This window comes from Ambystoma mexicanum, chromosome 11 (genome assembly GCF_040938575.1).
Source record: "Ambystoma mexicanum isolate Mex_15411 chromosome 11, UKY_AmexF1_1, whole genome shotgun sequence".
NCBI lineage: Eukaryota > Metazoa > Chordata > Amphibia > Caudata > Ambystomatidae > Ambystoma > Ambystoma mexicanum.
The window spans coordinates 1,378,725,112-1,378,752,383 of record NC_090934.1 but is presented as its reverse complement, the minus strand read 5'-3'; the positions used below and the strand labels follow the sequence as shown (position 1 = coordinate 1,378,752,383).

General features: G+C 42.9%; 1 protein-coding gene across 1 annotated transcript in view; it reads left to right on the top strand.

Annotated features, from left to right (window-relative positions):
• SLC27A2 (solute carrier family 27 member 2) overlaps positions 1–27,272 on the top strand; it is a 385,293-nt gene that overhangs the window by 276,066 nt on the left and 81,955 nt on the right. The window contains exons 6-7 of the mRNA XM_069624975.1: positions 18,627–18,717; positions 22,715–22,913. Of these exons, the coding sequence (XP_069481076.1) occupies positions 18,627–18,717; positions 22,715–22,913 (290 nt within the window). The remainder of the gene's footprint in view (positions 1–18,626; positions 18,718–22,714; positions 22,914–27,272) is intronic.

Sequence of the window (27,272 nt, the reverse complement as noted above, 5' to 3'; positions counted from 1 at the left end):
CAGTCACAAAACCTTTTGTTGGAAAGAAAACCTCCAGGCAGTGTAGTGAAAATAATTTCCAGCTTTAATGGGTTCACAAGGGAATAAAAAACAAAGTTGCGGTACAACGCCTTTCACAGCCTACTGTGAGAAACCTGAAGGTGTCTCCCTAACTGTTCCATGGGGATCTGTCGTTGTGGTCGCCAGGACACGTCCATCGCTATTGGATGCAGTTCCTGGGGGTGGACCAGTGAGCGAGGATCACCTGTGTGAGGGGGTCCTCTAGGAATGGAAGAGGGACACTAACGGGCGAGACGCGGTATCCCCCTTCTTTCAACACCTTTTCCTCATCCTACCATGTAGGATATTCAGAAAACTGCCCCCCTTTTCCGACACAAATACTTTCGCACACCATGAAAGACAATGGACTAACACCAGAGCCGTTTACTTGAAATGTGCTAATGCAAGGGTCATGCAAAGTCAAGCAATTGACTAGAATCGCACACACCTGATGGCTCTTTCCCTTCCCCACAGGGATAAAATGTGGAGCACGAGAGCACACTATCAGCAAGACAGACCACACAACGACTCAGCTATCCAAGTACGGTAGTTCAAGAGGAGGAGAAAGGCAGCGAGAACTGAAAGGGTGAGAAGGAGAGAAGCAACCTTACCCTCGCCGACTCAAGCCTGTGCACCCTCAGTAAAGTCATCGTAGGACCACGAACAATAGCCAATGTGTATTGCAACAGATGTCAACAGTATACAGGGCCCTCCTCTGCTGATAAACAAGCCAAGGAGAGATGCTTGCCACTGTGGTACCGGTCTTGACTCCAGAGAGAAGAAAAGCCAAGTGGTTCATCACAGCCGGTGAGTTGAGCGGAGATCCAATAAGAAACCGAACTGTGTTGAACCAAAAGTAGCAAACGGCTAATTGGAAAAAAGTACCAAGAACTGTTAAAGAGAGGGGAAAACCAGTGGCAGACGAGTCCCGCACCACTTGGGTGCTCACTCGAGAGACTCTGGGTGATTATCCTATTGTTGAAACTACCATTACAAGAAGGCCTTGGGAACAGGGCAAGAAAGTGGTCCAACAGGGGTCTAGCAAAATCCTCTGTACAGTAGAAAGTATTTGAGCAGCTGAAATTGTAAAGCTAAGGGAAGTGAATCTTGCATCATAAGAAAGTAGAAGAAATGTTATGTTCTCTTGAAAAGTTGGCAAGAGTGAACCCGACGGACGGAGGTCCCCAGTGCACTGTTTAAAAGATATTAAGATTTGTAACTATGAAAGGTGGAAATATCTTTGCATACAAGCCATAGTGAACCAGACGGAGGCATTGCTGACACTCGAGAGGTGTCTGAGCCCGGAAGAGGGGGATCCAGGGGTGAGAAGCTATCACCCCAACGACACGTGAATGCAACCGAGAAATCGTTTTTGAATACAAGCCAGAGTGAACCCGACAGGAGGGAGGCTGATATTCGGAAGCAATCTGAGCTCAGAAGAGGGAGATTCAGGGGTGAAGAATCATTACCTCAAGTGAAATCCGGAAATCACTTTTTGTTTATTATCTTGAACCTATCAGGCCATCGTAAGCGAGAGAGTTAATCACTGAAGGTCCTGATATCACTAAGAACTGTTTGGGAATCTGAGCCCAGAGGAGGGGGGCTCTGGGGTGGAAAAGCATCAACCGAAGTATGATCGAAAAGGAACTTTTGTTTATTATTTTGGAACACATCAAGCCCTCGGAAGCAACAGACTTTTTGATAGAAAAGAGACTTGACCATCAAGGCTGCTGATAGCTGAGAACGAGCGATCGTCTTGCGCTGGAAAGCTTGAGAGTGTGCTATGCTCAAAGGTCCCACCTTGTCCCGTGCTGAAAACATGGGGAAGGGAGACCCCGGCTACTGCATCCTGACATATTATTTGTAAACACTTTGGTGTTTTTTATGAATTCTATCCCACACTCTTTTAGTATTTAGTTGTGAGGTTTGGCAATAGTTTCTTTTTAGTGTAGGCCCATTTTGATTTGACATGACACCACAAGGACTGCCTTATTTTTCATTTTATGGTCGAAGCTTGCTCCCATCTTAGATTTAGGTTTAGATTAGGCGTTTTTCCAACCTGCATATTCAGTTTAATAAACACCCTTGAACTGTGATCACTTGTGTCTGTCTTTACTGTTGCCACCATGAGTTCCTTACACTACCGACTGCTTGCTCATACAGATATATATATTCAATGAAAAAACTTTGTTAAAGGCACGTTATGGTTAAGTTGCACTAATAAAAACCTATGAAATTCAATGAAAAAACATTGTTAAAGGGACATTATGGTTACAAGTAAAACCAGAAAACCTCAGAAATTCGCCAGTTATGGTACGCTAACCAACCATAACTCACGCCGCCACAGTGCACTGCTAAGGCCTAGGACATCAAAGATGACATCACAACTGTCATTGATTACATTTTTCCATTGAATTTCATAGGTTTTTATTAGTGCCATTAACCATGACGTCTCTTTAACAAAGTTTTTTCAGAGAATTTCATGGGTTTTTACCAGTGCATGCTATTTTCCTACAAATTACTAATACCATACATACCCCAATATAGCAAAATTCTTGACCAATTTATAAACTTTCACCTTAAAGCTCTGCCATTTCTCACTTTCTAGCATCATTTTTACCACTTCTACACACTTTGTGCAACTTTTTCCACTGTTTTGCGTCCGTCGACATCCGCGAACATCTGACGTCATTGCAGAACGTCCGGAGAGTGCCACATGACCATGCGCTCACGCGCGGCATGATGATGTGTCCATGAACACGTTTGGGTCCTTGCTTCGAGGACAGTTCGGAACTGCATTTTCTACTGATCTAGGAACTTTCAAGCTCAAAATGTACGCTTGCACAGCTCCTATGCCTATACTTACTCATTATCCATTAACAATCTAGTACAAAGCACATACTTGGCAGAATAATAGCAAAACTGCTATTTATATTAAAAATGGCATCACCTATTACAATCCCTCCTCCCCAAGAACCACCACCACCAGCTGGAGAACCCACAAAACAAAAAAAGCGCAGTATTTCCAAAGATAATTAAGAGAACCAAGAAGATGAAGTAGAGGAAGTGCCTACCTCTAGCACCCAGAGAGAGTCATGGGTGTGGCCATTCTTTACCACTTTTCAGGATGTACCAAAGGTTAAAGCTACAAAAGTGAAATGCACTGAGTGCAGCTTTGTACTCAGTCGCAGACTACCTGGACATTACTCCTACAGGACCACCTCCATGCGCCGCCACACCAAATCCAACTACCTCAATGCTCTTAGAAAGATTGTTCCTTTCTTAGCAAGTAGTAGGCTGTCTTCCTCCACATCATCTTCCTCAACCAATACTGTAACCACACAGACTTCCTTCTGTGGGACACAAAATCTCACCAGCTACCTTGCAAGCAATAAAGAGGCTGTTGATACATATCTTTCAAAGGCAACAGTCCTCTGTATATAAGCAACACACCACTCTGCCGGGGGAAGCAATTTTGAAGTGCTTTTGAAAATGTACCAGTCACCAAACGTATATCACTATTTGTAGTACCTACATTATGACACTTGTCAAAAACACAGGTACATTTGCAAAACACTGCTTTAAGGTCCTTGCCAATGCTCCTTGCATGAGTTTGCTTGAAATCCGCCCATGTTTCATTTTTTTGCAAAAGTGTCAAAATGTATGTACATACAATAGTCATATAACTTAGCCTCCAACTTGACAAAATCCATTCAGACTTTACACAAACATTTAAGGTTGGGTCTATAATCTTTCTGAAAACTTGTCAAAACGGCAACAAAGTTATAAGCCATCTAAAAATGATGAGACGCCCCCTCTTGAGAAAATCCCACCAAATTGTACAAACGCATTTTATATCTAGACTTCAAATCGTTTTGCAAACTTTTGTTTAGATTTGGCAAATGGTACCACATGTATAAGCCTTTACAATATTTTGGCACCCCCCCTCTACTTTTTCCCCCTCTTGACAGAATCCCACCAAACTTTGTAAAAAAAACATGTATGTCTAGATTTAAAATCGTTTTGCATACTTTTGTGCAGATTCATCAAATAGCACCACATGTATAAGAATTCCAACCAAACTTTGAGAAACCATTCAGAATCGGGTCTAGAATAGAATTCCAAAATTGCAGTTTCATTGAGTGGCGCCAAAGTTATAAGCTATCCAAGAACTGCTGTTCACCAACCCTGTAATCCAGAAATAGAACATCTGAAGTGTTTGCGAACATCAAAGGACTGTCTCCGAACATCCGGAGCGTTCGCGAGCTTTGGGGACGAAAAACGCCAGTTTTTTGCCATTTTACGGCCATATCCCATCCTCCTCACCCATCACCTCCCCAGAGGACTTCCTCATCGCACCTGAGGAAGCCCTGAGTGAGAGGTGAAACGCATGGTGACTACAGGGGTGCTTACTCCCAGGTTTGTTAGTTCCCAGTAAGTCCATGTCTGTAACTATGGAATTTTTAGACTGTTAATTGAATAAAATGTGAAATATTTTAAACATAGCGCAGATCGAGTGCCCTGGTTTCTTTGTGTTTCAACTACTTACCTGATCGGATTATTAGCAGAGTCTAGTGGGTTTTTGGCACTTTGTGTGTTGATATAAATAGTAGTACTGTGTAGTTATGGCTAAGTTGCTCAAATAATAAAAAGAGCCCTTTTTGGGCGGTTTATAACTTTGCCCATATATATACATATACAATACCAAAAGCTAAAAAGTTACACAATATTAGTTTTAATCACAAAAGGGACATTAGGGTGTTCACAATGGGTCATTATGAATGATATTGCCAAAATGTTTATTAAAAATATTATTTGAGGGCATGTACCATTTGGCCAGATTGCAAACACGGCAAACAGTCGCCAGAGAAATCCCAGAAAACGAAAAATGGACAGCGATACAAATCAAAAAAATAAAGATAAAAAAGGAGGAGGCTGATCCCTTTCTTTGTTGCATTCCTAATCTTGAAATCTATGGGAAAGGAAATGAGAGTTGTCCCTAAAAAATGAATGCATGTCATGCATAATCACAATCACTATCCTGCAATCAAGAAACAGTATATCTTGCTATACTCTTTCTTTATGTAAATACTTCAGCCCATGCATTTGTAACCATATAAGTTTTATATCCTAGTGCTTGCACCCTTGCTTCAGTCCTATTGTTCATATTGTATATATCCCGTAATCATGCAAACTTGCCACAGTCCTATTGTTCATATTGTATATATCTTGTCTGTAACCTGTGTATACGTAATCATGTAAGCCTTGCATTTCCTTGTCATTGCGCCCTTTTACTTCTGGTGCGCTTAACAAATGAATAAACAAACAAACAAACAAACAAACAATCAGAAATTTCGAATTCCATTGAATGGAAAAAGCACAAGCACCTTGAATCCGAAGCCAATACAGGCAAAAGCATGATGCACTTTATAATGAGCCAAATCTTGCAAAGGGGGGAACAAGACACATTGAAAATTAACTTAATTATGTCAAATAGAGGAGAAAAGGAAAGCACTGAGCACTTTATATTCGTAGTCAAGACTGGCCAAGGTGAGATGGATTCCAGCATTAGCATATTACTAAGAAGTGGAAGTATCAATCCAGCAATGCAGATTCATACAGAAAGCAACACGCACTTTGAATTCAAGGCCAATACAGGCTAAGGTATGATGCACTTTATAAGGAAAAATCGAGATGCATTTCAAGATCAAACCGAAAATGTCCAGTCTATCAAATTAAAAAGAGCACCAAGCACTTTACATTTTAAGCCCATACATGCCAAGGCAAGATGCATTTTAGCAAAATAAGCACTTGAGGCTAGGAAACAAACACGAAATGGAAAAGCATAAACCTAACAATTGGGACCACATCTATGAGAAGACTCGAACTGTGAGTTCAGAACATGAAACGTTAAATGGAACCACTTACTAAGGTAAAAAATGTAAAAAAATAAATACCCCAGTAGATTCAGATTAACATGCAAGGAACATTGTGTGGACAATTAACAAAAATGAAATGAGAAAAAAATAGGATGAGAACCGCACAACCCAATCCAAAATGGCAGCACAGTGACACATGAGTAACAACAAAGAAAAGACCAAAGAATTGCCACCCTGGAAAACATTATCAAAAAGACTGTAAGCTGTTACAAAACACAACTCTGATGAAGCCGTAAGGGGAAATGTGTCAGTTGGTTTTTACTTTTTTTAGCACACCGGTTTTAATGCCGATATGGACACTTTTTTTGATCCGTCATGATTCTGATGTAAATTCTTTTTTGAAAAAAATGACCGGATACCCATGTTTTATGTTTTCAGCTTTTGTAACTTTTTAAGAAAGTGAAGCCCTCGAAGTGCGGGAGCAACTAACGTAGACTAGAGTCTCCTCACTTTGTTTCCCCTGGGACCTGATGAAAGACCAAAGGAAATTTTGGGGCTTAGTACCACCAAAATGAAATACGCCAATCACTAGTTCAGAGTTATAAGTATACTTTTTAATCAAAGTGCAGATAGTTATCTGGCTCTCAAGCGCCTCGCAGGGTGTACCGGCAGACACTGTGAGGGAAGAGATTTCTGTACATCACAAAGCAGGCATTATTTATACACAGTCCCGGTCATTGTCCAGCCCTTCTCCAAACTAATAAGTTACAAAAAGGGTTCAGATCCAGTTCACATGACAAATATGACAATATTGTCTTTAGGTTTAAGACGTGTGTTTCTACACATACAGTACAATGGTGGCAAACTTTGTTCTGTTCGGCCATGTAGATCTTTCCTTGTTCTTGAGCTTAAAGTAAGTTTAGTTTCAAGAAACGAATTCAATGGGTTTCTGCAAAAGCACATAGTTTTAGTTGTCCAACATTCAGTTCCAGTGTGTGGATAAGGATAAAGCTATTGGTGCAGACAACACTTAAATTGAGGTTCAATTGGACTCCAAGGTCTCTTTGCACAGGACAAACATTCTGCTCTCAGCAGCCTCAATGTTGACATAGTTCAAAGTTCATTCAGCTCAGCTGCAGCTGAAAACACAATCTACCATTTTAGGAGAGAAAGCAGTAGTTAGAATCAAAATGGTGGATGGTTCTAAGATGGTGGCGAAGTCAACTCTATGCAGGTCTGTTTAAACGCGGTTTTCAGTACAAATGCGAATGTGCTTAGGCCAATGTTCATAATCAGACGATATTATGCAAATATAGTTAGACAAATCCTTCTTTTGGCTTAAGCCAAGAGCATTACTCAAACATTTTGACTGTACATAGACCAGGTATCTCTATTAGAGCACCCGGAGTCACTGGTTTCTAAGACATCAATCGCTATTACCACTTTGATAGCAATTTCCTGCATTACTAAGGCATTGGTTGCTTTTTCAGGCATATGTATCCTAGGTCCTAGTGTACCCATTGTTTGTGCACAACATCCTCCTATCATGGAACAAATGACAGGCAGACATTGTATACAACAACAACAGAACATAAAAATACCAAGGATCACCATTAAGACAGCAAAGATTTTCCAAACACAAGATCGCAACAAATCCCAGAACCATGAACTCTTACTCCAGTTTCCCTCGGGAACATGTGCTTCAGGGCTTAGAGTATGTAAATTCTGAATTTCCTTAAATATGGTGGGGGAGGAGTCGGGTACAAAAACACAACATGCAGACGCCACCATTTTGCATACTCCACCACGCTCAGCTAAAATGATGTCTAACACCATTCTATTTTGGAGGGCTACTAATCTAATTGCCTTTTGCTCTAGCATCATGTTGTACAAAATATCAGTGGTCCTATTGATGGTTTTCTCTAATACCCTTGCTAATCTTCTTATATCCTTGGAATTCATTATCTGTCCCCAGAATGGCACGAAGGATTTTGCAACATCACCCAAGGCTTGTGAAGGAGGATCACCATTCTCATCCCACATTGGATGAGCTCTAGAAACTTCGGTGGTGGTGGCAATATATGCACCTGGCAACAATATCCACAAGTAACAAATACCCTGCCAATCTCTGGGTAACTATGGATAGGCCTCATTGCCGCAAACAAAGTAAACAGGATCTCCTATATACAGAGGTCCATACTCACTAGTTAACACTGCAATATTCATCATCCCTCAAATGGACCCATTGATCGGGAACCCTCTCTCTCTAAGCAGAATGAAACAGTTTCTGGAATATGGTTGATAGTATAAGGAGGAGGCATGGCATCCCTATTACCTACGGGAGCCATCTTGAAGGTAATTTATGATTGAAAAGGTCTAGAAAATCTGTCAGAATGCCTAATAGAAGCAACATTGAGTTTGCTACTATTGCAAAGAGGGAACATCCCAAAGGTGTTAAGACTTGTTTCTCAAATTCATTTAGATTAGTCCCATCAAAGTTCCCAGAAATACTGTAATTCCAACAGCCAAAGAATAGTGCCCTGAGCGAGGCATAGCAAGTAGTAGTTAAAGGGAGATGATGAATATACCAGCCCAGTCTCTTTTCCCCATGTTGTGGCAAATGCGAACACACCTAGCAATTTGGTTTGTTTAGAATTGCATGGGTAGCGTTCATAATCATTAAAAGAGTGTTATTATGATAACCTCCTCTGTGTTGGAGGTCTCACTGAGGAAGAGTGTGTAGATGCACTTAAGGCGAAGGCACACTAGAGATACTTGCCGTCAGTAATAAATTATCAAGCGGATGCACACTTTCTAGATACTAGAGCCCAAATGAAAATATGATGACTAAACAAACTGCTATTGTGACCAGTAAACATTTGGTCCTCGGGGACCATGACCCTTGATGGGCAGATTCATTAACAGAGAAGTGTCCAATATTCATTTTTGTACGAGTGGCTTTAAAATTGGGCATTGTTTCTCAGAGTCCATTAAGAAGCCTCTCTGTTAGGCTTTTTTAGTTCATCCGACAATGGCCCCTGACCACGTGGCCTATGTTGATTGAAGGCAACTTTGCCGGTCCCCGCCTCTTATTTATTTTCAGCAGAAGAGTGATGAGGGACTGGCTCAACGATAGTTTCTTGCAGGCACAGCCAATGCTGTAATGGAAGTTCGGTTTCGTGGTCCCAGATCGTACCTTAAGACTCCAGGTACGGTGTGATCTGCAAACAGAATGTCATTGCTTCCTGAAGGCAATGAAGACAATGTGGAAGGAAAAGCATGATTGCTTGATGGTGAAGAAGAATTCGAAGAAGAAGCAACAATCTCCCCATGCCCCACGGGCTCAGGAAGGTTTTCCGGGACACCCTCGGTGCCGATTACAGCAGGCTCATTGTGAGCATCAAGATCACCAATTCCCTTCTCCTTGTCTTTGTCTTAGGCCAGAAGAAAAGGAATCCTCTTCGGGTGCATCGCGTGGATCCAGTTCTTCTTGTCAGTGACTCGGACAGCAGTCTGTGTGGCCAAGAGGACTTGGTGTGGTCCTCTCCAGCGAGGTGCGAGACAGGAGGCTCTTTCAAAGGCTTTTAGTAGAACCCAGTCACCAGGTCGAAGTAGATGATCTGGACCCTTGTATTTTACTGGGAGGGCTTCTCGCACCTGTGGATGAATCAAATACAAGTTTTGAGTTAACTGGTCACAATATTCAGAAAGAAGTACATGCTCTACATCCTTCAATAATTTGGGTCTCGGCATCTTCCATATATTGGCTGGTCTTCCCATGACAATTTCATAAGGAGAGAGCCCTGTCTTTGATTGTGCAGTCGTCCGCATCGATAATAAGGCTATTGGTAAGGCGTCGGGCCATTTTAAAATGCTATGAGCACAAACCTTTGCGATCTTGTTTTTATATACGCCGTTATAGCGTTCTATAAGTCCGTCACTCTGAGCATGCCTGGCTGAATGGAACCTTTTATCGATTTGTAATCCTGTGCATACTTGCAGGATGACAGCAGCAATAAAATGTGGACCATTATCAGACCATATGACTCTCGGCAAGCCAAACCTAGGAAAATATTCCTTAAGCATGACTTTCGCCGTTGACGTTGCTGTGGCATCTTCTAGAGGAAAAGCCTCAACCCATTTACTAAAAGCACAGATGACTACTGAAACATATTTATAATTTTGACAACGCTCCATTTCGATAAAGTAAAAATGTATGACCTCAAACGGCATCGAGGGAGGACCAAAACTACCCTTTGGTGTCGATGTACCTTTCCCAATATTTGCTGTAAGCATACCATGCAACTTTGGACCAGACGTTCAGCAGTTATTTTAATATTGGTATTATACCATACAGGATCTAACAATTTACAAATGTTTTTGGCACATATGTGTGTTGGACCATGAGCCATTGTCACCATAGCGGTAACATAGGCTTTGCGTAGCATTCATTTTTGCTTTTCATTATCTACCCAAAAACTTTCATCATCTAAACTTGCTGGACCCTCAGACCACTGTTTAATTTCATCCGGAGTGGCATCAGCCTGAATGTCTTTTATGCAACCAATTCCTTCATCTATCGCACAAGTGTTAGTGATCCTTTTTGTTGCATCCAGTACGTACATTTTGGAATGCAAATCAGTGGCAGTCTATTTGGCTATTCTGTCAGCAAAAGCGTTTGCTTTTCCCACACCGTCTGTTACTTTCTGGTGTGCTGCGCACTTCATTATTGCTAACTGTGTAGGAAGCGCAAGTGCTGAAAGTAGCCGAACTATTAAGGTGCCATGCTGTATCTTTGTACCATGCGAGGTCAAGAAACCTCTCTCGGACCATAATCGCCCAAAGTTGTGCACTACTCCGAAGGCATATTGGTTGTCTGTGAATATATTCACACTAAGCCCTTCAGAAAGTTCACAAGCTCTAATCAACGCAATAATCTCTGCGGCCTGCGCAGAATTATGCAGAATTCTTTTAGTCTCCACTATAGTGCTTAATGTAGTCATTGCGTAAGCAGCAGTGGATGTACCATCCGGAAGTTTGAAGTAGGGGCCTTCGTAAAACAGCTCCTCTTGAGGATTTTTTAAAGGTGTATCACTAAGGTCAATTCTGCTCTTATTCTCTTGTTCTGTGGTATAGAGGCAGTCATGTGACATTTTGTCACTGCAATCAATTTCTTGCGGAAGAGGCAATTTTTCAGCCGATTTAATGAGCAACATCTCTTAATTTGGATATGCGGTGCAACTAGAATCAGCTCGTACCTAGTTAGTCGTGCTGATGTAAGATGTTGCGTCTGCGGTCTGTTTAGTAGAACGTCTACAGAGTGAGGTATCATCACGGTTAAAGAGTTACCCAGAACCATACCCTCACTTCGTTTTACAGATGCAGCGGCAGCAGCACCAGCTATCAAACATCTCGGCAAAGCGGATGCAACAGGGTCTAACATGGAGGAAAAATAATTGCATGGTCTATTCTTACCCCCATGTTCCTGCATTAAAACAGCCAAAGTACATCCTTCACATTCATGCACATATAATAGAAAGATCTTTTCATAATTTGGTATGCCCAAAACTGGCGCTGAACACAACAAAGCCTTCTGGCAATCCATGTTCCACAGTAAAGGCAAAGAAATGCCCTTCTTTGTCAATGTCAACATAGGTTTTATCATTAATGACAAATTTGCGATCTACTGTCTACAGTATGAAGCCATACCTATTAAGGCTATGACCTCTTTCTGTGTATTTGGGACAGTCATCCTAGAGATGCTTTGTATCCGTTCAGGTGTCAGTCTTCTTACCTCCTTCGACAGGAGGTAGCCGAAATAGGCGACCTCCTGTTGAAAATACTGAAACATTTTTAATGAAGCCTTACGCCCATGTTCTGCTAAATGAATAAGCAGCAACACGGTGCCCTCCTTGCAAGCAACTTCATAATCTGCAGCTAGAATCAAATTGTCTACATAATGTAACAACATGCAAGTAGAAGGTAACTCAAGTGTATCAAGCTGTTCCTTCAATGCTCTACTATAAATGCTCGGACTCTCAGTGTACCCTTGTATTACGCGAGTAAATGTAAACGAGCGACCGCCTAGGGTGAACGCGAACAAATATCTACTGTCAACATGACCAGGAATACTGAAAAAGGCATTCTTTAAATCCACAGCACTAAAATGAGTAGCTGAGGCTGGAATCATGGTCAACAGACTGGTAGAATCGGACTATTACACACGCTCCCTGCAATTTCCTCAATCACACCTATGTTTACAAAATCAGAAATAATACCCTTCAAAGCCTGCTCACCTTCAACGGAAATCTTATATTGCAGAATACACAGTAACTTAACACCTGGTTTCAACACAATTTTAACAGGTTCAATTTGTAAAATACCAATGTCATTGTCATTAACTACCCATTCACATGTCAGAACCTTATCTAACTTAGATGGTAAGGGTCTAGACAAAAACTGTGGGACGGAAGTTTGAGGCAAATCGTTAAATGCATTTCATCCGGAAAACTGTAAATTACTGCATTCAATTCTTTCAACAAATTCAATCCCAACAACTTTTCGCCACAATTTGTCATCAAACGAAATGGACATGAATCAATAAATGGCCCCAGTGAAATTGGTACCGGCTGAGAGACCGGACTAACCACTGGCGTACCGGAGACTCCTACAGAAATGTTACTCTGCCCTGACAGGGGAATACCTGGAACCCGTGAATGATCAATAGAACACTTCTGTGATCCTGTATCTATCACAAATAGATGTTCCCTATGCCCCACCTTCATTTCAACCTAGGGCCCTTTCTGATTGATGGGAATAGACACCAGTTCCAGACCTTTGTTCGGGCTGTCCTAACGGAACAGTATATCATCAAATGCAAGATACTCAGAAAAATAGACAGTCGAAGGATTATCGAATATGTTCCCACTATTAACACTATATTGCTGAATATCCTGTGAAGATGACTGTTGATTCTGAGTGAACTGACTTCTACCAGGACCCCCTATCCCAGGACGGCTTCGGGATCATCTACCAATGACAACATATGTGCTATTCGATCTCTGCTGAAGGATCGGGCATTGTGCTCACCAATGACCTTCTTGTCTGCAATAGGCATGTTGGTTCATGTGTACAGGACGCCGATGCATATTACTCTGTGCTGTAAATTGACCCCTAAACTGTGTATTCCCACCTCTGGCTCCTCTAGCGATCTGCTGCAACAGTACTCGAGTTTTGAAGTCTCCCTTCTTCTTTTCCACTCTTTCCTTCTCTGAATTAACTCTATTTTCATGCTACTGAGCCATATGTAATACTTCAGATTGTGATTTTGCTTGCCAAGCGCTTTCAGAAGTCATTATCTGTGATTGAATTTCAGGCAATAATCTGCGTACAAACTTGTCTACAAATAGCCTTTTCCCTGACTCCGTACTCAAATCTTGACCACTAAAGTCTGAAAAAACTTGCTCAAATCTGTTAAAATACTCAATTGTACCCTCTGACTTCAATTGTACACAAGCCGTAAGCTTGTGCCATATGATTCTTTTCTCGGGAACCAGAGTTTTTAGTTTAGCTACTGTTCTGTCTGGCAAAATTAGTATCACCTGCGGCGGTTTCTCACTAGCAATCCTTTCCCCATCTATTCGCACCAAGTTAACCCATGTATCACCCATCCCTGCCTGATCATCTACAGTTGTAATCTGCTTCCATAAATCAGCAGGAATGATCATGTGAAACAGCAAATCTATATCACTCAGCGTGAAAACTGATGAATGCAAGACAGATTCAATTTCTTTATAAAATCCTGTTGGATTCTTCCTAATACATGGAATTGTTTGTCTAGTGGTATTCACTGCCTGTCGAGAAAATGGGTCATGCACAAACGGTGAGAGATAATGTGGTTCAATAGTAGTGGCTGGTGTGCCTGCTGCAGCATTTGCTGGAATTTCTACTTTCGGAACAAATGTCGGAGGAACCTTCCTCATCAGCAATTGTAAGTAGGCAATTCTGAATGCTTATTAAGCAACAAAGCTAAATCAAGTGACAAAGTAGTCAAAGCAGTATCGTGCGAGGATTCTCTTTTATAAACGACCATCAAATCTGTGGGACAACAAACCTTTCTCTTCAAAAACTCATCTTGTACATACTCTACCATCACCTGTAACAGTTTTGTTTGCATTGCCGAAGCATACTGACTAACTGTGTCATGCACTTCAATGGGAGAATTTGAAACTTCTGAAATCCATCTAAGAGCATCTCTTGTGCAAACGCGCATTTCTTCACTCATTGGTTTCAATGGAGGAAGAAATTGCTTCTGCATATATGAGGCTTCCAGTCTATTACCATCTAATTCATCTTCCTGTAACCGATCTAGCTCCCTTTTAAACTCAAATACCTTCTCAACATGCTCATATACTTTCTCCGCAGTGTCCCTTGAGCGGCAAGGTCATTCAAATCCCTCAACCCCTGTGGAACATTCATGTCAGTCAAATCACTCCAAATATCAGCCAAATGCGTTCCCATCCCCTCTATCAAAATAGTCTGTTCGGGAATACTTTCTTGGACAGAAATCACAACTAAAACAGCAGATTCCTCACCAACGTCTATATATTTTTTAGCCCATGTACACAATTCTCTTTTCCTAGCTTTAGAGACTGTACCATGAGTCACTATTCTTGAATCAGCTTCCGCCCTTTCAACCAATACAAGTGGAGCAGAACCACTTGGAAAAGAAAGTTCAGACAAATCTTGTTCATTAGGTAGTGGAGACACTACCGCTGGTGGTGGAGACGGAATTAAGGGAATGACAACTGTCGGTAAGGGTGGAGATGCAGGAGGAGGAACAACAGCAGGAAGAGGAACAACCGCGGGAGGAGGAGCAACAGCGGGGGGAGGCACATAAGGAGGTGGTGCAGTGGGAACATTTTTACTTGCATTTAATAGTTTATTAATCAGTTCATCTGAGGTATGAAAATCCTGAGAAGAATATATCTTCTGCACATCAAGTGAAAAAGCCCTATCCATACTTCTAATAGATTCACACTGCTTCTGTTGCTCATACAATAGTGCTTTTTCAGCATTAGTCATGTGCCTACATGCATGCTTTTCTTTACTTCTGAGTTGCTGCATAGCTTCCTTTCTCCAATCTTTAATTGCATCAAATGCTGCAGGCCTAGCCTTTTTCTCCAACAATATAGATTCTAAATTCGGAACCATGTCTAGTTTGTCTGTGCCAAATATCATTAAATACTATACTATTTAGGCTGTACTTACAGTACATTAAACAAGCCGGCGACCCAACGGGTGGCGCGGTTGGCCTTGTTCCAAAGATTGTCTATCTCTGTGGAGTGACCCCCTGAAACAGGATGACAATTTACCAGGCATGTCAGATTACTGGTGTTACATGGTGTTGTTTGTAGTCGCGAGTGCAAATCTGCAACCAATATCAGGATTCTTAGGAATCGGGGCACAACTCACCTGATTTCAAAGCAAAGGAGGTCCAATCAGATTACAAAGGATCGTCGTGGTTGGGGATTTCGGCAAAGAGCCTGCCGCGATATGGGGCCCTTGTCAAGATGTCCTCTCGAACCGCTTGCTCATCGTCCAGGGATCAGATCGTGCAGTACTGTGGAGGTGTCGCGTCTCATACAAGGGGCCCCTTCACTCTCCGATCCCGGTCCGGTAGCCAAGTCTCCTTGTTCAGTGAGGTGACATCAATCTTGAGGGTTCCTATTCGGGCACCATCTGAATAACCAAAGGAAATATTGAGGCTTAGTACCACCAAAATGAAATACGCCAATCACGAGTTCAGAGTTATAAGTATACTTTTTAATCAAAGTACAGATAGCTATATGGCTTTCAAGTGCCTCACAGTGTGTACCAGCAGACACCGTGAGGGAAGAGTGCTGGATATCACAAAGCATGCATTATTTATAGAAAGTCCCGGTCATTGTCCAGCACTTCTCCAAACTAATAAGTTACAAAAAAGTTAATCCCCAGGTCACATGACAAATATGATAATATTGTCGTTAGGTTTAAGACATGTGTTTCTATACATAGAGTACAATGGTGGCAAAATTTGGTTTGTTCGGCCATGTAGATCTTTCCTCTCGTTCTTGAGCTTAAAGTAAGTCCAGTTTCAAGAAACTAATTCAATGGGTTTCTGCAAAGGTACATAGTTTTAGTTGTCCAACATTCAGTTCCAGTGTTTGTATATGGATGAAGCTGTTGGTGCAGACAACGCTTGAATTGAGGTTCAATTGGACCCCAAGATCTCTTAGCACAGGACAAACATTCTCCTCTCAGCAGCCTCAATGTTGACATAGTTCAAAGTTCATTCAGCTCTGCTACAGCTGAAAACACTATTACCATTTTAGGACAGAAAGCAGGAGTTAGAATCAAAATGGCGGATGGTTCTAAGATGGCGGTGAAGTCAACTCTATTCAGATCTGTTTAAACATGGTTTTCAGTACAAATGCAAATATGCTTTGGCCAATGTTCATAATCAGACGATATTATGCGAATATAGTTTGACACTGATTTCCTCTAGGTGCTGCTCAGCATTGACAAAAGGCTGCCTTTTAACTACTGTGTACTCTGTATTTTTCTGCTCTCCCATTTGCCCATGTGACTGGATTCAGGCAGTCTCACTGGGGGCTGGCCTAAAGCTATAGTGGGGTCAGCTGCCATTTTGGAATTCATACTGCCCTCTACTGCATGGGTGCTTTTTTACCCCCTCCCAGGAGACCTCTTCTAAGGCTGCCTCCTGCACTCTGTGTGTCTCTTTATGTCCAGTATGTGTCTTCCTCCTACAGGAACGCTCCAGTAAGCCTAGAGAAGATTTGGTTACATTTGTTTCCTCTGACATTTGTTGGAGTTCACTATATGTCTGTTTTTTCCCCTCAACAGAGGGAACATTGATAGTTTATTTGCGGGAGCTTGGAGATTGCTTGTCTTTGGCAAAGCTGCTAGTGAATGCAAAGTGTGAGTTTCAGTTAAACATTCTGTTCAGTGTCTGAAAGGGGACCAGTCTCTTTCCTACACCAAGAGCCTGGGTATACATGCCCGAGCTTTCAGCCTTGTTTATGTCTTTTCTGGCTCCTTGGGTCCTGGGCTCAGCATTGGGGATTTGTAATGTCACCTTGTGAAAGGCATACGCCTCCAGAACGACGTTCTCCTCACACACCCATCTAAATACCTAACGTAGGCATGGAAGGTTTCCCTTTGGTTTGTAGTTGATTAATTGATTGGTTGCACTGGTGTGGGCTTTTTCCCCAAAATGCGATTGCTGCTGGATTTAAAAATGACTCTGTAGTTCTAAAGGCGTCTTCTAAACTGAGAAATAAAGGTTTCTGGTGCACGAATATGCTAATTAAATCTTATAAATACTCTGCTGATATTCTACCGGAGTTTTCAGGGCTTTGAGAATCTGTGTAATTGAATGACTCTGAATTTTAACAAAGGAAGGTAACTAACTTTCTTTGGATGCTCCAATGTATGAATTCTCATGCACATACCGTCCTGAAAAGCGTATGTTGTGTGCTGTGCTGCATCTATATGCTCCCATAGGAACAGTAAGGAGAAATGTCATGTGACTATCCAGAAGCTGATTTTATGAACCACGTCTTACAAACGGAAAATAATCTTAGTACAAAACACGTAATAAACATTTGCCAGAAAAAGAGTACCTAACGAAAGAGGAAGGCTAGACAATTATACATATAATTAGAACGTGAAAGTGTGGGAATTGCCCACTGATTTGAACATCACTTTCTAATAGGATTCTGCCTCAATGCAGTTGCTTTGCGGCCAAATGTTTGGCAGATTAAAACTTGATGTGTCAAAGATCAGGAATTTGCAAAGACAGAAGAGAGACTAGAATGGGACAGATGAGAAAACTGGGGAATAGACAGCAGACAAAATGTCCAGCGAAGAGAAGTGGGAGTGAGAGGAGTCATGGGAAAAGCAAGGGAGTGAGAAGAGGGAGTTTAGCGGCAGGTGCAGCAAGAGAGAATCTCGCAGCATAAAGGAGTGGAAAAGAGTTGAGGGCAAAAGGAGAGGACATACGAGTGACGGGCATGGTGAGAGATGGAGGTCAAGTGAAAGGTAACAGCAGAAGGGTACACACAAACATTAAGAATGAGGGTTACTAAAGAGAGCAGGCGGAGAGTCAACGGCAGAACCTGAAGCACAAGGGAGTAAAGTGATTATCCGTTGGGTCCGGTTCCAAAGCGGGAGTAGCGGGTGAGAAAAGTAGAAAAGGAGAGCTACAGTATTTGAAGTAACCATTTATCAAACGGTGCGCTGCAAGGGGGCGTTCCTATTCAAAATGGGCGGGGCGTCTCTCTTTTTCAAGATGACAACCCCGAAATTACCTTTTGCATTGGATTGTCTTGTGAAAGAAATGGCAAAAGATGGATTGTGACCTTTCCGGCATTGACCACCCACATGATTGTAAACGTGATACTGTGCCATTCACTGTGATGGAATGATTGCTGGATCATAGACGCTGGTTTTCTGCCATCCTACCTCCTAATCGTTTGTGGAGCTTTCACTGTTTTCTGGTCCTCGTTCTGTGTGCTGTATTCAATGTACCTGTGGAAAATGCGTGTGTATACATGTCAGATTAAGGGCGCCATCAAATGTTACCTCGTGTCACGCCATGTCATTTTCTCAGGAACCTGCTTTAATGAAGTCCATCTATTTCAACAGAAAGTCGTCCCACATGAATTTATTAAATATGATGTTGAGAAGGACGAGCCAGTCCGGGATGCTAAAGGATTCTGCGTAAAAGTCCCATATGGTAACGTGTACTAAGTTTATCATTTCAAACAAAAAGTCTCTCTGTCACGTGCAGCAGTTTAATGTGTTGTATCAATTGATGTCAGGATTCCACCAGTCAGAACTTGGGACATTGTGCTGGACTTCTTCTCTTCAACGCCCTGGCGCCTAATTTGTCCACAGGATCTAACTTCCAGATGATAGGGCATATCTTATAACACTTAGACGTCAATTGGTGGATTCGCTGTGACCTCCATTTGTTTGTCTTTAATTGAACCGATGTTTGTTAGTTTGTCATCAAAAAATATATTGTTGTGATGGGGCGTGTGAAGGGAGAGTGGGTGTGGGGGGTTGGGGTAAAACCAAGATAAAAAGGTGCCATCCTCCCATTTAAAATATATATTTTTAAAGTCAACGAAACCACAGGGAACCTATTTAAACATCACGCATATTGACTATACACAACCTAGCTTTTTTTTCGGTTTCTCGACAAGAATACTCTACTCTCGTTCAGTTTCTGTGATGCAGCTTAACCAGGGGAGCCGACTTATGAATTTCCGGGGGGGTGCCCAAATATAGGAAGTGATATCACCAGCAGTTATGTGACCGCATTTGCACGTTGTCGCCAACTTGGTGCGAGAGGGGTGGAGGGGAGGCGCAGAAGAGTGGAAACATTGGCTAGCATGTACTGCATATGCCAAAGTCAAGTAAGAAGGAGGTTTATGCCTTCCAGTTGCATTCCAGTAGGCCAACACTGCCTCTACTCCACCCCTCTATAATCATCCAGGTTGTAGTAGCCCTCAAAAGGCAGAGCAACACAACTAGGATGGGAGATCGAAATGCCATCCCATCCTGTGAGCGTGTCAAACCTCAGAGCAAAGACTGTGCAGGTGCCTCCTATCTTGGAGCACAATCTCACTAATTTGGTGCACATCTCGCAAGTGGGTGCATGGGAATCCCATGCGTGTGTGTGGACTGCAGACCCCGGATCACATGCTCACTTCTTCAGTGTGAAACTCTGGCCAAGGCTCTTTGGGCAAGCATTCAGGATGGGTCTTACACCTATAAACAGTGTGATATATATTGAGTGGGCACCTCACTCCTCGGAGCATAGTATACCCGTTGCTGGTATTCTCACAACTGAATGTACAGTTTCACTCTTGGTCATCTCAGTGACCCCATGTATATTAACAGAGTCAGTCTCTCATCTGGGAAGACTATTATATTTCTGTTAAAACACTCCGGAATTCTCACTCCAGTTTTCTCGATCTATAGATCCATACCATATTCATTGAATGTGTGTGCAGGGGTGATAACTTGTGTCTGAGAGAGCTCATTCTTTCATTCAGGAGAGATAAAGGGGTAACAACGCCCTCTATGTGCGATCAGGCTCATTTGCCCCATGGCTCTTCACTTCAGAATGAGTGAGCAGGTTTTAAGATTCTGCATGCAGTGTATTTGCTGCTGAAATCAATATTTCTATTGCCAACTGGAAGTATGCCTAGCCTGTGAGTCAATTTGTGGAGAAAAGTAATTCGTATTTCAACGCAACTATTAGCACTTTGGCCCTAGATATCGGGGGTCATTACGACCCTGGCGCTAAGGGATTACCGGTACCGGTAAGGGTTCCGGTACCGGTAATCCCTTAGCGCCCAATTCCCATAACGGCAGCTGGAACTAGCTGTTATTACAGGGACCCGCAAAGGGACCATGGCGATAATTACTGCCTTTCCCCATTCCCATTATGCCCTATGGGGCAAAAATGGGAATGGGGAAGGGCCATGGTAAAATGGGGAAGTACCGCCCCGCCAACGTTGGAATGGGGTGGTACTTCCCCATGTCACCATGGCGGACTCGTTACAATACCGGCAGCAACCATGGTGCTAATAGCGCCATGGTTTAGCGCCGGTGTTGTAATGAGGGCCATTGTCCTGCTTTGCACCCATTTCCAGCACACTTGGAAATGTATAGCTATTACCCCAAAGTGTTTTGCCTTCACCCTGGTGACACTTTGTAATGTAATTTGGCATTTTCAGCACATTGAAATGAAATGGAATGATATTTTATTTATATCGTGCTCGTACACAAGTGTTTCAGAGCGCGACCAGGCAAAAAGTAAGGGGAACAACGGAGAAAAAAAAAACAACGATCTTACTAGGCCCAGTGACATTAAAGAAAGCTCAAGTGCATGGGAAAGGAAAATGGGGGGAAAGTGCAAGGTAAAGGAGGGAGTGGAAAGTGTGAAGCAGATGAGAGAAAACATCAATAAATATTAAATAGAATAAATAATAAATAAGGGCGATAAACCATGGTATTGCAGCCAGCAAGTGGCAGGTGAAAGTTAGTCAGAAAGGTATATCTGATAAGTGCAGAAGAAACGTGGGCGGGGGACTGTATGGGTACAGATACAGAACCCTAGTGCAGGGTTGGCCGGGAGGCAGTGCAGGAGGGTGGCAGGGTGAGCAGGTACCTGGGCCCGAAAGAACAGAGGGTGGCCTGGTGCACAATACCAAGAGAAGAAACAGATCAATAGGGGAGAAGGTGGCAAAGGCAGAGGCAAAGAAGAAGGTCTTGAGAAGTTTCCGGAACCAAAGATGTTTTTCCTCAAGTTTCAAGGTGGCCAGGAGGCTATTCCAAAGGCAGGCACCAGCCGAAGACAGGAATCTACCCCCAGCTTGTTTATTTGTAAAACAACTAACCTTGATGGAGTTAGAAGTAGAGGAGCGAAGGGCTCGAGAGGGGAGGTATTTACAGAGGGATAGTTAAAGGTATTTTGGACCCAGGCCCCAGAAAGCCTTGTGGACAATGCATAGGGTTTTAAATGTAATCCTTGCATCCACTGGGAGCCAATGAAGGTATTTCAAGGCTGGAGAGATACGATCCCAGGGCTTGAGGCCAAGGACAAGTCTTGCAGTCCTGTTCTGGATTAGTTGTAGAGGGCGGAGAGTGGAGGCAGGTAGATTTAGAAAGAGGCTGTTCAAGTAATCCTGTCATTGGATTGAGCAATGGTGGTGTATATGTACATTATTCCCAGAGGGAGGCCCATTCTGTAGAGTATCCCAGGAACCCAAACGTTTGCTGGCTTTGCCCTTCACTGTTCAGGTAGCAGCCTCATACTGCATTCTCAGCAAGGAGCCTAGACAGAGAAAGACACCCTTAGATCGGAGTGTCCTCAGGGTCTCCTAGTTTCCCCGCAGTTGTTCTCAGCAAAGGGGCCCTCTAGTAAAGCCATTATGGTGCTCATATTTCTGGGCTGCAGGAACAAAGACGTCCTCCCTGCTCCTTCTCCTTAGCACTTTATGCTGAAACAAAGTGTTACTCAAGCAAAAATGGTGTCCTAAACCCATGTGGCAGCATTAATGTAACATGTGCACCCCTGTGCAGGATCCCAGAGCTGTTAAGCGACTGCACTCTCCGACAAGGGTACATTTCTGCTCCCCCTTCCAGCATGCATCATGTTCAAGACTGCTTGTGATACCAGCAAAGATGACACAACCAAAATGCCAACCTTAGCCAGGAAGCTCCACCACCTCCAGCAGTCCGCACAACCCCAAAAGCCACAACAACAGGCTTTTCCCTGCTATGTGCCCCTTCAGTGAAAGAATTTGTCAATGCAGATGAGACTAGCTCCCCCATTGTACACAGCAGAAAAGACCTGAAGATCCCACTCTTCAAAGAGCCCCTCGCCAATTGATCTGATCAAAACTATTTCTCCACCTCTAGAGTTCCCCAAATTCCTTCAACCCATTACCCATCCCAACTCCTCTTCCATCCTGTTTCTTGCTTGTAGCTCACAGCGCATGTTGCCTTTTCACAGCATTCCATTGCTTCCCAGCTCGGGTTGCGCCTTATAAATCCCATATGTAAATACATGTTCTCTGTCCCTACATCTCAGACCTGTTTCGGTAGTGGAGTTATGACTGATTTACTTTTTACAAATGAAAAATACAAGAGACATCATTGCATTTTATTTTTTCACCATTTACTTAATACAGTAATTACAAATATTTGTTTCACAGGGGAACCAGGACTATTGGTAGCCAAGATATCTGTATTGTCTCCCTTCACTGGCTATGCTGGCGACCAGGCTCAGACAGAAAAGAAGAGACTAAGAGATGTCTTCCAAAAAGGGGACCTGTATTTTAATAGCGGGGATCTCCTGATTCGCGACCACAACAACTTTGTCTACTTCCATGACCGAGTTGGAGACACTTTCCGGTGAGCTGAACATGATAGATAACACTGAAATGAGGTATGAATGAGTTGTTGCTTTCCAAGGGTGAATGTTCTGTTTTCACAGGGAGTACTTGGCTGTCAGCATTTGCTATGGATTATCCGCAGCATTCGGCATAAGCACGGTTTGTGGTATTGAATGCATATGTGGGCAAAACTATATTGGCACTGTAATAAGGTGCTTGAAATAAAAAAAAAATTGAGCAATCAAAAACCTGAACCAATAGATCTGCGATTGTTTACTTGAGAACAATGATACCAACACATTAACTGTCCGTCTAGAACAGTGGTCTTCAAACTTTTTTGGCCGGGGCCCCCCCCGAGCAAAATTTGGGCATGTCGGGAACCCCCAGAAATGCCAAATGGACAGTATGTATTGCGCGCTGTCACCTGCTCCCATCACAGTCGCTGGGCTCCCTCTTCCCATTCCTACCCAGTCTCTGGTCTCTCCCCACCCCATCACACACCCTGGGCTCTCCCCACTCTTCTCCACCACTATCCCATGTTTCCCGCCCATTGTGCTCCCACCATAGTCCCTGGGTCCCCCCATCCCATTCCCAACACAGTCTGAGGGCCAGTGGCGGCTGGCGATTTTTTTAAGTAGAGGGGCATAACTATTTCACCCAAAAATGCCATAGCCACCGAGCATAGTGAGGGAGCCCGAACCAATAAAGGGAGGTTCGGGGGGGAGGGGTTTCCCCCTGTGAATTATTTTTAAATAATGGGTTAAAATGTTGCATTGTAGAGCATACTTTTAACAAATACATGGGTAAATAGCCAAACAGTTTGCAATTGGTGTTGGGGGGCCCAGTGGGCAGGCATGACATTTTTTACTGGACATCTATGATAGATGTCCAGTAAAAAGATACCAGCCCTGTCCCCTAGGCCCCACTGGGCCTAACACAATCAACATGATTATGTGTGTATGCAAGGCACTGCACATTCATACTGTGGGATGTTTTTACCCATGCATCCAAGCCCTACCTTAAAACTGTGCGTTACTGGCATTGAAAACATCATGATGGCCAGAACTCCCCAGAGAGTGCACAGGGAAAACATGAAGAATAGGCTGCCACCCATTTTTGCCTATGTTGTGAGCACAGGAGGGCACTGCCTAAAACCACAATTGGGCTACACACACAGCAGCCTGAAACCATTGGGAATGGCAATGCTGATTGCCAAAAGCAACCCAGAACTGTGGGGAATTCATTTTCTTAATGTCAAAAATGGATGCAATACCGGTGCTCACCACTATCAGAAAGCCGGCGTTTTAAAACCACCAGACTTTTGTGTAAAACTGAACAGATTAACCCAAACCAGGCCAAGGAAAGACTTGCTAAGAGGTGGATACAATGTAAAACTATATTCTGAAATGACTTGAAGGAAGTAATTATTTAATGTATATATAAAAAATAGCTGCATGTAAGTTGGATTTGAATGTAGAAAACTGGGAACTAAAGTGACATTTAGCTGAACTCTGCCTGACAACTACCCCCGACAGGAGAAACCGGCTCAGCCACTCTTCCCAGGCCTAGCTGCATCCTGCTGCCCCTGCCAAAAGGAGATGACACCTCTCTGGTTGGGTTAGGGGAGGGGCACCTGGGGACTGCAGGAAGTTGAACAAAGCCCTGTCCTGGACTCAGGCAAATGTTATATTGGGGGGGGTGTCGTAAAATGTCTTCCTCTTGGGAGAAACTGGGAGGGGCAGTGCCTCTGGGAGCCACCTGAGCTGGAGGCGGGGACAGGCAGAAGCTTCCCCCATGTGCTTTGGAACCTAAACCACACCCATCTGGGCCAGAGCATAATTTTAAAAAGATGGATAATTCATAGTACGGACCTGTCAAAATTATATAATTAATACCATTATTCTTGTGATTTTTCTGTGCACATTTTAAGAGGTGTTGGGACCCTGTGGTATGTTCTAGGGAGTAGTAGCAGAAATAAGGTTGTTACTCCAAATGTCTGCATGTTAAAAATCTGACACTTCATCAATTAATGTCCATACTCCTTGCGCACATTTGTGTAATTTTTGGTAAATGTCCGATATTGGTAAACCGACCAAAAAGCGCAAAATGTTGTCATTTCTGAATCCCAGCTCGCAGGAACATGGGGCTTGAACAGAGACCTGTCTTAATTCATCTGTAATATGTACATGTAATGTCAACCACTTGTGTATCTGGGAAATATGTATTTGAATCAAATATAGGATTGTGGGCAAATTGACCAGGGGAGGATCCTCTGACCCATAAACAGACCTCATCACTTTGACTCACAACCCACTTCCCCCAATCATGGGAGAGGGAGAATTGGGCCAATGACAAGTAGAGAGGGGCAGGCTCAGTTATGCCACGCCCACACCCACTTTCTAAACACATAAAAGCACACAGTGCAGGACAGGTGGGGACATTCACTTTCCACTTTCTTGCGGGACGCTTTGCCGGGAGACTTCAGACTTCACATCCAGAGATCCAGACTTCAGATCCATCAATCTCCAGAACCTGTAGCAGAAATTAACTCCAGAATTTGTAGCAGAGAGGCCTGAATCCACAAGCTGAATCCTCTTCAGCAGGTCTCAAAACCAACCAAACTATTCAACAGCCGGGTGAGCTGTTTGAATTTTTTGCCAAGAACTCTTGCAAGAACCTGTAGCAGTATCCAGAAAGCAGTGCTGTATCCGGAACCAGAGAGAACCACAAACCAGACCGTTGTGAGCAGAACCGGTGCTTGACAGACCCAGAGAGCAGAGCTGACCCAGATAGCCGGGACTTCAAAACCACCCGCCGGAAGTCCCGTCCAACCTGACCAGATCTTGACGGCTTATTTAAAAAAATATAGTGTGAGTACTCACTGTGCCAAAACCAATCTCTTAGTTTAAAATAATCTAATCCAAACTATTTTAGCCTATTAGAACTGCCTCCTAGAATCGTGTCATTCTGTCATCTTTAAAACTGAAAACTGTCATCTGTTATTCTGAGCTTTAAAATTTCAAATCCAAAAAACGACTTTCACAAAATCGTCTGTATCTCCGGAACCGTTTGTACTAGGAACGAGATTTAACTTTCATCTTAAAGCTAAGATTCTAGGCTTTCCAACAAACCTAGACTTCCTACTCCTTATAGTGCCTCCGTAATTGCGCTCGACGCACGTGACTAAATTTGCCGCAATTTGACATTTTGCTTAATTTCAGCCATGTGTAAAAATCTTTGTCCTTACTTTCCTTGCTGAAATTCTTGTGCAACCTGACAATCATTCATAGAGCATTGCTAAAGTGATCCTGAATTAATTTAAGTATCTCTCACTCACCCTGAACCTCCTATAGGGAATTAAAAGCATTTTTCACATATTTTTCACTTAATTGCAACCACATCAAAGTATCTTGCCTGTGTTTTAAAATCATACCTGTTTTTCTCTAAGCTTGCTAGGGCGGGACTGCATTTCGTATTGCATTTTGTTGGGATTCTTGAAGACTGTGTGCTCTCCTTCCATTTCTTACATTGCAAAGGGGGGGGTGCATTGCCAGAGAAAAAGTGATTATATTATCTTTTGCTAAATCATATCAAGTTATTTCTGTACTGCATTTTATTCATCATTGCATTGTCCTTAAAGCCATAAAAGCATTCTCAGCTACTTCATCCTCTCTATATCACTTCTAAGCCATCAAAAAGAGTGTACCACTGTAACATTATCCATTGTTGATCACCATCATCCTCACAAGTGTGCTATCAAATATTAATTTGCTATAAAAGTGTGATAGATATATATTGTTTAATTTTCAAATAAACCTTTTAAATTTGCAAAACAAACCTACTTCTTGGCTCAGCGGAGTCGGGGGGATTCTGAGAGAGGGGTGTGATATAAGGGTTGTCATCCAGAGTACATGAACTGGACATAAAAATATATCAATAAGGGTTTCCATCAGCATCCCAGACTAGGCATTGACTTAGGTGTATTGTTGAATTGAATCCGCTTACAATACAGCAATCACTCTATCATTCACACGAGCATCCATCACCATACACTCACTCATAACATACACATGTTTAAATAAAAACAATGAACATAAACGTACCTTCTGCATTGGCCTGCATGTGGGTGCTGAAACGCCCTGCTCCACGCTGCTCTGTCCGTATGTGCGAGGAGGCGCAGGAGCTCCCCTTCGGACATACAGACATGCAGTGCCCCAGCCAGCATTTCCAATGAGCTATGCAATGATGGCGAAGCAAAATGCCCTAGCACTTGCATGGCTCAGTGAGCATATGCGGCTGGGGAACTAAAATGAACTGTCAAAGGGAAACAGTGTTTCCCTTTGACAGTTCAGCCAGCCCAGGAGCACTCCATCAGCTG